This window comes from Corticium candelabrum, chromosome 16 (genome assembly GCF_963422355.1).
Source record: "Corticium candelabrum chromosome 16, ooCorCand1.1, whole genome shotgun sequence".
In the NCBI taxonomy this organism is placed as follows: domain Eukaryota; kingdom Metazoa; phylum Porifera; class Homoscleromorpha; order Homosclerophorida; family Plakinidae; genus Corticium; species Corticium candelabrum.
Genome location: NC_085100.1, coordinates 4,799,977 through 4,812,093, shown reverse-complemented (window position 1 = coordinate 4,812,093; position 12,117 = coordinate 4,799,977). Strand labels below are relative to the sequence as shown.

Here is a 12,117-nt window from a genome sequence, read left to right as displayed (position 1 = left end):
GTATTCATATCACGTGATAAAATGAAGACTGTAATTTGCCATCTTCGCCAAATCCAATTGAAGTTTAGTTAAAATTTTTGTTCAAGTAAATATTCGTACTATGGAAGGCTATCTCACTGGGTCTGAGCACTCGTAATAAATGATAACAGTCGATTGTTTTGACAGTAGGTCACGTGAGTTGTGTTGCAATGTCATCTTGTGTCTACTTGTATTGAACTGGCAACTGTTTTGCACGAGACTACAGTGTAGTAGTGCAATACAAGTCGAAGCCAAAGCTTTCTTTTTATTCATAATAATTATTTCTAGCACTCTTCCGCGGCCGCGACGACCTACGCATTTTAAAATGATTCTGGGCCCTATTTGGGTGCGGAAAGGACCGATAAACCACGCATGCACGTATAAAACAGATTTACTCCTTCAGTTATTATTGTATACCATCTAATTTAGGCAAATCGTGTAATCTTTTCGCTTGAATTATGGAACGACAACTAGAGCTTGCTGCTGTGAAAGGAGATGTCAATAAAGTGCAGTTAGTAAACATAGCAGCATGATCAATTATCATCAAATCAGGAAATTGCTATTCAGAATCATCAAATGTATCAAGAGAGCCCAACAGGATTTTTGGGTACTGGAAACAAAGTGTCCTAAATTACTTAACAAAATTCAACAAAAGTAACTATACTGCCAGTCTGAAGATCGCTGGTTGAACTAGTGTTATATTTATTATAAGACTGTAAGACAATTGGGCTGGCTGTCACCCAAAGGGATATTCAAAAGATGTTTCACATGAACCTGTACAGCGTTTTCCATTTCCAAAAAGACATGGCTCATTGTACCATTCTAAGTCATCCTACACATGCTGATTTGGATTTGCTCTCTGTCAAATACAAAATTGTCCCATGGCAAATATCGAGGAATAAAACAATGAAGATCATTCCCCTGTTCTTGCTTATTGGCACTTCCAGCCAACACCAGACTTGAAACACTGGTAGGATGATGGTTTGAAAAATGAACTCTAGCAGCATGATCAAAAGTAGCAGCTCGATGACCAACACTACCAACTTGACCTACAGCTGGAAGTCTAACAGGTGGAGGGTAATTTCCATAATTGCTGAAACGGAATGCATCAAGCGAAGGCATCACTCCAGGTTGATAAAACCACTGATGTGAAATGTTTGGTTGATGAATCAGTGATGGTTGAAGATGGTATGTGTTGTGGAAAGCAACTGCATCAGTCTGCGCACTTCTAGAATGGATTGTAGAACTGTGTACTGCAACACTAGACTCGGCTGTACCAGCTGGTAGAGGATGGTGAGCTAGTGAAGCAACAGGTTTGCTTTGAGAGGCAATCCATTTCTTGAGAAGCCTAAACAAAAGATGTTCCTAATGAATTTGATATGACATAAAGATAAATATCAACACATCTCTGGCAAAGATGTGCTGTACGTACATACATACAACAACCACTATTATATCCAGATTGCCTGAGAAATAAACTTCCATGGTTAATATGCTATCGCTTATTTCAAAGATGTACTACAGGCAAAAATTCCTGCTAATTTCAGTTATTTTTTGCTGCTTCTTTACATAATTTTACACAATTAGCACGTGTGCTGTGCAACACAGTCAGTGCTTTAGGTCTCCGTTTTCTCAGGTCCAAAAACACAAGTAGTGTGACACAAACTGCATTTTCTTATTAAAACATGCCCTTGTCTTGATCTTATATAGCACTGATGACACTAAGCACTGATGACATTAATCACTACTTAACAAATATTTTGAGATCAATTAGAAACTGTAACAAGTTTGACAAACACTGACATAGTGAAACAATTTCCAAACAGCATACAGTACCACATGCACATGCAAACAGATGTAGGTACGCGTGCGTGCACACATGTCACATATACACACACAAATAAACACAACCATTGACTATTGTGTAAAATAATCACACTCTTTTTTCTCTCTTAGATTAAATGTGTCAAGTGCCTCATGTAAGTAGAAAGCACTCTTCATGAGTGACAACGTCACATATGGCCTAGAAAAGATTAAGTTAGTACACAGTAAATGGCAGTATATTATTACGCACACATAAGTACATTATCTAATATAAGTTATTTATCTTTTTCAGTCCTGTGCACTGCTCTGAAGGTGATTCTATAGGTAGTTCTTTAGGCAAAGAATCACCTCCCAAAGGCCGGTGCACCCTATACGTTGCTTGTAGGTATATTTCTTGTACATCATGGTTCTAACTAGAGCCAATCTTGACAACAGTAAATTAACCTGCTGCTCATACTGTTGTATGAGGCTACATGTAACAGTGCATATCAGTGTACTGCATGGAGTAGCCAAAAACGTTTGCATGTAGAATGCAATTTAGATGTTTGAATGCTATTTGTCTGGTCATGCGTGACAGCATGTGTTTTTTGTTTTTTTGTTTCTTTGTTTGTATATTTGCTTACATGTGTGTGTGTGTGTGTGTGTGTGTGTGTGTGTGTGTGTGTGTGTGTGTGTGTGTGTGTGTGTGTGTGTGTGTGTGTTACATTAATTAACAGCTTACTTGAGAAATGGAATAACTTGAAAAAAATTGTTCCAACTCAAACCAAGACTCTTCTGAGAGTTTGTATCTCCCTTGTGTGATGGAAGATGTTTTATAGCAAACCATTTGATTTCCTGACAACCACTTGTTACCAACAAAGCAGTTTACACAAACAAAATGCAAATGAACAAGTACTTTAATTTCCTTTCTTGTCTGAGGCTTGAAAGCTGTTGATTTTGGAACTCCTGGCACTATGTACAGCCGAATTTGCTGCTCATTGACTTTTTGCTCCAAGTAATGATCAGGATTAGCATACTCCCGAACATTCAGACCAGTTTCCTCTTCTACCTAATGTAAGCAAATAATACTAATAGTAATAATAAAATAAATAATATTAACAATACTAATTTTTAACAAAACAACTTTATTGATATAGCATTAACTGTACTACAATACCGACAACACACTGCTACAACACAAAAAGGAACTAAGTCAAGTCGAAAGCACATTAACTATGTCTGCAGCATGTTCAAAACAACTTAGTGAGTGAGCTCAAGACGAGTCTTACTCAATGTCTATCATGTCCAATTTGAGCAGATAATGTGGATTTAATCTTGGCCCTTGACACAAAATTACTGATCTTAAATTTTAATTAATAGACAAAACTTAGTCTGCATCTAATCATAGAAGTTGTTTGTGCATAAGATGTATATTTGTGATTAGAGTTCTGGTTCTCTGACCATGATAGCCTGGGTTCAATCCTGAGTGGCAACAGCAATATAATAAAATGAGTCTGTTGGTTCTTTCTCACTGTTTGTCCAGCCATGTCTGTGAGAGTAGACTTGTTTCCATCAATGGGAAGTTTCTGTGATCTGGTGTGGAGACAGTTGAGAATAAGTGCTTTCCTGGTGGTCGTTGATATCTACAAAGCATGCTGTACAGAGCTGGTGAAATCCTTTACTTGTAGTGTACACAATCAATAATTGATATGCCAGTTACTAGCGCCATATGGATTACATGATAGAAACATGTACATCTCTGGGACTTACCTGCCAGGTTGGTGGACACCCAGTTGAGAGTAAAGACCCCACTTGTCTTACTAAGAGGGTGATGATGACACATACCAACAATAACTTTTGTCAATAACAAAAATTATCTAATAACTAATAGTATTTTCTAGCACATCAACACACACACACACACACACACACACACACACACACACACACACACACACACACACACACACACACACAGCATGCACAACGTGAGATACATGCACAAGCAGAACTTAATATCAGTATGGCATAAACCAAAGAAAAATGCTATTGATAGTTCAATTGAGTGTACAAGTATCCAATATCCTGCACATACCTATGTAAGAAAAAGCAAGTACCACTCATGATAATATATAGTTGTCAACATAAACCACTACATAATTGCTAAACACAACTAGAAAGCAGACATCAATGATTCATGCAGATCAATGTCTTTACTATTGTCCACACACTTATCAAGACATTCGAAAACTCATACCTCTCGAACTGCACAATCAAACTCAGGTTCCTCTAAATTGACTTTACCCTTTGGAAAACTCCAACTTGTCTTTGACCAATAGCCTTGCACCAAAACACACTAAAAGATTAATGACATAAACATCACGACACTATGTACTGTCCCTAGTTTGGCTCACAAACTCCATTGTTTCATTCAATATGATAGCTCCAAACACCGGTACTGTTCTCTTGTAGCTCTTCCACTGAGCAAGAATATCATCGACATCCTTCTGTCTATGCCGTAGAAATGGCAAATGCCCAAATAGTACAATATGCAAGTCAAGGAAACAAAATACATACAAAAATACAAATCAGTGACAAGCCCTGACTGGGGACTCACAACTGCTATAAATTTAGTAAAATACAAACTGCTACAATAGTGGCTAATAATCAATAACAATAATTATCACCGCATCTGTTCCTAGTAGAATAAGAATGCTTTGGAGTGGATCAATCAATATATGTAAATCAGAATTCAAACTAAACTAATCCATTATTGAAGAACAGTTTGTCATTGTGATTATTAATTTCTGCACAATTCAGTTTCTGTTGATGTCAAAAATCCATACTGCTTAGTCATAAGTGCCACTGTTGTTGCTATATTAGGGCTTGTTCACACGGGGCATATTCATAATTACTTCTCCCTTAGTGCACTAAATTTGGCTGGTTACACCGATCCAAATCATGACTAGTCTAATGCCATTCTAAAAACAAAAACTTTCAGTAGGACTTAAGCAGCTGTACAGCTCCATTAGTGATATAGTCAAAGCACATGACACCTGCAAGTGATGGCAAGTTCAATTTTGGTGCTGTTTCTTTGCTCAACAATGCATGTGCTCTAGGTTGCTACCCTCTGGAGACAGAACTGTCCTCGCTGTCATCGCCAAATGGACTTCCAGTATCCTCCATATAGGACATCGCTGCATCTGCCAGTGAGAGTATCCCGTGTTTCATGTGCCATGATGGAACGTGGCCACTATGTGTGCTACATGTGACTCACAAATCATACCAGTGCAAACCTTTTGCCCATAAACCTGCACTATGATCACAATTACTCTAACTACAATTAGCCTATATATATATATATATATATATATATATATATATATATATATATATATATATATATATATATGTTTGCTAAAGCAGTCTTACGTTCCCCTCCTCGGGGTGGAAAGAGAAAAAGATATGTGGTAAGCGCTTTGTTGAAATCACGTCTGCAGCAATGGCAAAATGGATGTCTGGTGTCATTGTGGGAGGAAGTACGAAGTGAAGCTGGACAGCAGTCCAAGTCCACAAGCTATGTTAATACAGACAGGTCACTGCAGCAAAGCAATGCTAGACATGCTACTTTCTTAGCAAGAGAAGGTCGATATGGTGATGCCGCATGGTCTTTGCAGTCACAAGAATGTGCATCTGAAAATGACAGCAACACATTGCAAGATTTGATAAATCGCCATCCTCTTCACCCACTACACAGTTGGTCTGATAAATTACCGCCTGCTTTATGTGCCACTGCTTCCCATGTGCCTGAGTCATTAAAAGGTTTTCCTCTTGGGAGCAGCCCAGGTTTCTCCAAACTTCGCCCTCAGCACCTCCTGGATGCTATTGTAGGTACGTGTACACCAGCAGCCCAAGAATGCCTTGACAGGTTAACTCAGTGGATAAATGTGGCTGTTTCCGGGAAAATGGATCGTCGTATTGCACCGTTTATGACAGGAGCTCCGTTGACTGCTCTTTGCAAAAAGGGAGGCCAAGGAGTCCGTCCCATTGCTGTAGGTGAAACTCTACGACATTTGGTTAGCCGGATTTGCTGCTTGGTTGTAAGGTCAAAGCTGCCCGACATTCTTCTTCCCTATGGCCAAGTGGGAACTGGCACCAAGTCTGGCATGGAGGTAGCAATCCACCTTTTGTCTAAGTTCATTGATGATTACGATCAAGATCCAAGTCTTTGTTGCATAAAGATAGACATGTCCAATGCTTTCAACAACTGTTTTAGAGACTCTTTTCTGCTCCGTCTTCGAAAAGAACTTCCTAAAATATATTCTTGGGCACTGTAGTGCTACCACTCTAAGGGAGAGCTTCATTTTGGAAACCATCACCTTCAATCATCAGGCGGAGTTCAACAAGGTGACCCTTTGGGGCCTCTTCTATTTTCACTTGTGGCTTTGGAATTGATGGATGACATAGGGTCAGCTGGAAAAGTTCCACTTCAACTTTGGTATCTTGATGATGGTACGTTCATTGGACCTCGACCTGCAATTGCTCAACTTTTCCATCTTCTGCAGTCTAGAGGTCCTTCCTTTGGCCTTCTTTTGAATCCCACCAAATGTGAAGTGTTCTGGCCTTCTGGAGATCAAAAATTTTCGGAATTTCCTTCTGAGGTTCATCGTGTTGTTGGGTTAGTGGGTAGTGTAGAGTTTCTTGGATCTCCAGTCTTTGGATCAGAAGAGCACTACTGTGGCCACGTCGCTAAACGTGTAGACAAAGTCCTTCAATGTCAGGAGAAATTATTGGATATGGATGATCCCCAGATACAGCTGCTACTACTACGATCTTGTCTAACCTCTTGCAAGATCAATAATTTGCTGATAACAGTTCCACCAAACAAAGGTATCCAGCAACTGGCCAAATTTGATTCAAACCTACGGGTATGTCTTGATGCCAACATTCAATGTTCCACCTCAGACATGTCTTGGTTGCAGGCTTCATTGCCTGTTCATCAAGGGGAACTAGGCCTACGAGAGGCGGTGAGAATGTCCTCTTCTGCATTCATTGGCAGCTGTAACTCCGTTCGATCATTATGTTCTCATCTTCTACCAACTATGCCACTTCTGGAGGAGTCAGTGCCCAATAGTAATTATTCGTCGCCTGACTTTAGTGCTTTTCCTGGAGAGTCTGCTGCTAAGGATCATATTCGAAGTCTTGTGCCTGACTCGCTTGACACCATTGATCTTACCTCGAGTAGTCAACGTGACCTACAACGTCTCCTGGACACCAAGCTTTCAACAACCATCTTAGAGAAAGCAAGTTTGAGAGATCGTGCTCGACTAAACACGATATCTGCTCCTCACGCTGGAGCATGGCTAAGGGCAATACCCAACCCCAATCTCAGCCTTGCCATGCCCCAGAGGGAGTTCATAATCGCTGTTCACACATGGTTGGGGATACCTTTCTTCCCACCTCCTTCAAGCTCACAGCGTTGTTCTTGTGGACAGGTTTTAGACAGTTATGGGAACCATCTACTGGATTGCAGAGAGGGAAACTGGAGAAATAGACGACACAACGCTCTTGCTGATGTTGTATTCGAAGCACTATTATCTGATAGTGCCAATTGTCGTCGTGAGCAGCGGCTTTGTGGTGACTCGAATGCAAGACCAGGAGATGTATACCATCCAGATTTTGAGAGAGGGCGACCAACTTACTTTGACTCCACAGTAAGAAATTCTCTCCAACCAACATATACGGTAAAGGCAGCTTGTCAAGCAGGGGTTGCGACAGAAGCTGGAGAAAGAGAGAAAGACAGCTCATATAAAGACATTGTTAGTGAGAATGGAGTGTGTTTTATCCACTAGTTGTTGAAAGTCTGGGCTTGTGGTCGCCGTCTAGTCTCCAGGTTTTAAAATCAATCTGCAAAAGAACAACATTCCACAGTCACCCAACAATGAGCCAGGCCACGTCCTATTTCCACCAACGGCTTTCTATTAAACTCTGGTTGTATAATGCAAAGATAATTCTAGAGAGATTGTCTGTAGATTGCTCTGATGACGTTCTAGACTTTTTGTAGAGTGGGGGGGGGGGGGGTTGGGTTGGTTTTGGGTTGGTTTTGGGTTAGTTTTTAAAAAATATAATATATATATATATATATATATATATATATATATATATATATATATATATATATTACACTAGGTATATCCCAACTATCAACGTCCTGTACTTCAAGCTGAATTCTCTTATGAATCATTCTCGAGTTATGTTTCCATAATTGAATAGAAAGTTGCTGCATCATATTTTGGAAAGCCTGGTGGAGTTATATATATATATATATATATATATATATATATATATATATATATATATATATATATATGATCATGCTCTTGGCTGTGGTCCTCTTCGAATTAAGCAGCATGATGCCTTATGTGACATCATCTTCCACTGGTTGCTCTTAGACAACTCCAATGTAAGTCGAGAACAACGCTGTTCCTCTCATTCTATGACAAGACCAGGTGACGTTTTCCATCCCGACTTTTCCCTAGGCAAGGCTGCCTATTTCAACATTTCCGTGAGGAATTCGTTCACTCCCTCTCACCTTATTAATGCTGCCATAAAAGCTGATGCTGCTGCTAAGGCTGGGGAAGTGGACAAAGATGAACGCCATCATTCTAACGTTTCAAGTTATGGTTGTTTGTTCTACCCTCTTGTGGTGGAATCATACGAAGTGTGGGCTGCACATAGTCTAGAGGTGTTGAGATCAATCGTAAAGAAGTTTCTTCTATCATCTGGCTTGTCCCTGAGCCAAGCTTCCACGCAATTTCATGAACAGTTATCTGTTCGTTTGTGGCAGTATAACTCAAGAATGATTAGTGACAGATAGGACCTCGTGATTGTTGACTATCTACCTAATTATTGCGATATTGCGACTTAGACTCTTTGTGCTTCCGTCCTTAGGGCGGATGTGTTATTGTGTTATCTATATATATAAAATAAATAGAAATAGAAATATATATATATAGTAGCAATATGATTAGCCTATATAGCAGTTTACTTAATTAAAATACTTTACCTATGATTAGCCTATATAGCAGTTTTAGTAAACTTTACTTAAAAATATGATTAGCTTAGATAGAAGAGATGTGAACACGCTCTTGTACTCAGGCATCTAAAACTGCTTTAGCTATGTAGATATTTTCCTTGTAGAAATTGAGCCACTGTCTAGTTTTGCTGGTCAAATTTAAAAAGAAACACTTTGTAACCACAATTGTTGATATTAATATTCTAAAACATTGATATTAAATATGATAAAAACGTTTGCTGCGTAAATTCATATTCAAGAGTTGCTGTAGATAGCCAAATACATCTATGACACTATAATGCTACACACTCGCTAAATGATTTCAGTCAGTGAGTCCATTAAACAATGTGCTTCCGGAGGCATTGACAAGCTGTGCATGTCTTTATAACATAACAGCCAGTATAAACGTTGAAACCACACTCAGCAATTGCAAAGTGTAGAGCAATACTCAGACTGTCACAGTAAAGCAGCAGTGCCAGCTCATTTCAATTTCTTATTCCTCCTTAGTGAAGTTTCTTCAACGATCAGTGTATTCACATAACCTTCAAGTTTCCTTGTTTCTGCCTTACAACAACTCACTTCTTGGTGTGTCTGCATTCTGCCTCAGGTAATGCACATTAGTATGTAGCAAAGGAATGTCAGAATTTCAACATTGTGATGTATAGTCATCATTTTGCACCATTATGGCATAAGATAAAGTGTGCACCTTGAGAAACTTCAAAGCAACAACTTTCATAAAGACTAATCAAAGAAATTTAAAGTCACACACTGGCATCGGGCTCATGAGTAAGAACAATCATGCGCAAACATCTGTGGCCACTTCCAGCATTGATGTGTGACGACATTTAGAAGGAAGAGACTTAATTAATTGTGTCTCTAGCCTCCTTAATAAGTTGTTCAAGTCTACTTTAAGTAGCTTACTTGTCTTTATGTGTAAACACCCATAAGTCCAATCTGTTTACCACAACTACAAATCAGAATGTTGTGTTGATTTTAATAAACCTGCAGCTAAAATTTACCTTTTAGAGAAGCTAACCAACAACAAGTTGCCCAAATAATTCTATTACAACCTTTATATACTCATGCAATCAATTCTAGTTTTACATGTAGCCTTAGAAATGATTGACACAACTGTTGACCAAAATCTTTTGCACTGCTTATAACCTTGGTAACATACTTATTTTAGATAAGATAAGTAAATGGTAGAACAGACAGATAAACACAACCTAACAAGGGACAAAGCAACAATACAATACAATATAGTACAATACAAGACAACTGAATATAATTAATCTCACTAAACACACAATTGTAGTTCAAACTGAAACAGTTTCATTTATCAACAGATATTTATATGCGTAAATTCTCTCATTGAACATCCTGGCAACTGCGGCCTTTTCTCTCGGTGAAAGTCAATGTAGAACCAGTGGGCCAGTTCGATTTGAAAGCAAATCCTAACCAAATTACTCTTCTCTTCTTCAGGAATGTTGATAAGAAAACGGCTACAACACAAAGTAATGTACATACGTCGCGAAACTATATGAAAAAAAGCACCTGCATAAATCGTCGAGAACGTCTTCAGGTAGCATTGTGCAGTTAACGCACGCTAGGCGAGAATAATTATCCGGGGTAACTGACACCGAGCATCCAATGATTCGCTTTCTCGTCCACGGACAGTTTCGACGAATACCAGTCTTTTCAAAAAATCAACTTTCTATCCGTGCTATACGTGCTGTAAAAAGGTGAGAAATCTTTGCTGCCCTGTGTAGTGTTGCAATTGAGGTTGTCATCTGCAGTGATCAACTAGATATGTCCCGTGTGCAATGCAACCAATACTTTTGCTGCTGCAGACACTGATGCCTGGTGTGACGAGCTGATTAGAAAGAATGACGTTGCTCTTGGGACTGCATAAAATTGCCCAGACAGATTAATTAATTAATTAATTAGGGTACATACTGATAGGGTTGCAGTAGGGACTGGCGCAGGTTTGCCAGTCCTATGGCAGCCATTTGTACAGTAAAGATCCTGTCCATCTGCAATGCTTACCTCATATCTGGTCATGTCAGTTTGTGCATGAGCGTATGTTGAGACTGTATAAAATCTGTCATTCAAATTCAGTACAGTAAAACCCCTTTCAAAGAAGTGAATACATGCCACTATTTGAAGAATCAGGTTTTTCTGTCCTAACATTCTTGAATTAATAATTAATATTAATACAGTTATCATCACAATGATTATTGAATGGGTCGAGTCTTTGCAGGACTTCTAAGTCTTTGTTATTAAAGATTTGTATTAAAACTATACTTAGCTCTAACATCAAGAATGGGACAAATAATGAGTCACCAAATTCAACAGATGAGAATGACAACGTTCACCCACCCTTAAAAGTTTGTGTGCATGTCATGTTTATTTCTTTCCAATAGTTTGTCTTTTATTGTGTTTGTTCTACATATAAATTGTTGCTAATAAATTTACTGGATGACTGTCTTGGGTTAGATTTGCTGATGAGGAACACTGTAAACCAATGGAAGGCCAGCCTGCAAGCACACACTTGACTGATAGCTGGAAAACGTGGCGGGACAAGATGCGAATAGGACACAAAAGGTGGCAGCCACGAAAGCGACTGTTGTGGCAACAGATGGAAGAAATGAGAGACCTAAAAGCTCAATATCCTCATGTATGGACGATAGCTAAATTAGGACAAAGATATGGTGTTAGCCAAGCTGCTGTGATGAAGATTCTGAAAAGCAAGCACGTTCCTTCCGAGTCTGTGTGTGCGGCCCAAGACGAGAGAGCCAAAAGACAGAAAGCTGAACGAAAAGAGTTTTATAAAAGAAAGTGATAGTAAAAAGTGATACTAAAACCGAGTAAATAAATAGTGAAAATTTGTAACTGAGCCTGTGTATACCAGCAGAGCTGTTTTAATAGTAACTGTATGTTGGCTCAGAAATTTCTCTTACTCTTAATGTTAGTTTCCAATCAGACATTGTCAGATTCTCGGATGATCATGCAATATAACGTGACACTAGCATTTTATTCCTTGCTTGCATTATATGTAGAGATCAGTAAGTGATATTAATATTGCTGCAGATTTCAAGAACTGCACCGAATACTAACGTACTTGAACTGGTCAACAGATGTAAGTACGTGTGTACGTGTACGATGTATACGAAATTACTAAATTCTAGTAGGTCATACTGATTGTGCGCAGACAACGCACA

The 12,117-nt window shown here is 38.9% G+C and overlaps 2 protein-coding genes across 2 annotated transcripts; one reads left to right on the top strand and one right to left on the bottom strand.

Moving 5' to 3' along the window:
• Positions 1–696: 696 nt before the first annotated feature.
• Positions 697–10,517, bottom strand: LOC134192282 (m7GpppN-mRNA hydrolase-like). The gene is made up of 7 exons (XM_062661005.1): positions 10,451–10,517; positions 10,247–10,398; positions 4,236–4,363; positions 4,079–4,177; positions 2,738–2,890; positions 2,564–2,676; positions 697–1,366 (listed from the first exon to the last, which is right to left on the bottom strand). The coding sequence occupies exons 1-7, from the start codon at positions 10,483–10,485 to the stop codon at positions 841–843; spliced, it is 1,206 nt and encodes a 401-aa protein (XP_062516989.1). The 5' UTR covers positions 10,486–10,517; the 3' UTR covers positions 697–840.
• Positions 10,502–11,997, top strand: LOC134192283 (uncharacterized). Its single transcript, XM_062661006.1, has 2 exons — positions 10,502–10,638; positions 11,393–11,997. The coding sequence occupies exons 1-2, from the start codon at positions 10,547–10,549 to the stop codon at positions 11,736–11,738; spliced, it is 438 nt and encodes a 145-aa protein (XP_062516990.1). The 5' UTR covers positions 10,502–10,546; the 3' UTR covers positions 11,739–11,997.
• The last annotated feature ends 120 nt before the right edge of the window (positions 11,998–12,117 follow it).

Bases quoted from the DNA above. Each gene is read 5' to 3' on its own strand.
- LOC134192282 (XM_062661005.1), bottom strand. From the start codon at position 10,485: ATGCTACCTGAAGACGTTCTCGACGATTTATGCAG. The intron at 10,399-10,450 runs GTGCTTTTTTTC...TTTGTGTTGTAG, and splicing joins GTTCTCGACGATTTATGCAG to CCGTTTTCTTATCAACATTC. The intron at 2,677-2,737 runs GTACTTGTTCAT...AGTGGTTGTCAG, and splicing joins AGACAAGAAAGGAAATTAAA to GAAATCAAATGGTTTGCTAT.
- LOC134192283 (XM_062661006.1), top strand. From the start codon at position 10,547: ATGATTCGCTTTCTCGTCCACGGACAGTTTCGACGAATACCAGTCTTT. The intron at 10,639-11,392 runs GTGAGAAATCTT...GTCTTGGGTTAG, and splicing joins GCTATACGTGCTGTAAAAAG to ATTTGCTGATGAGGAACACT.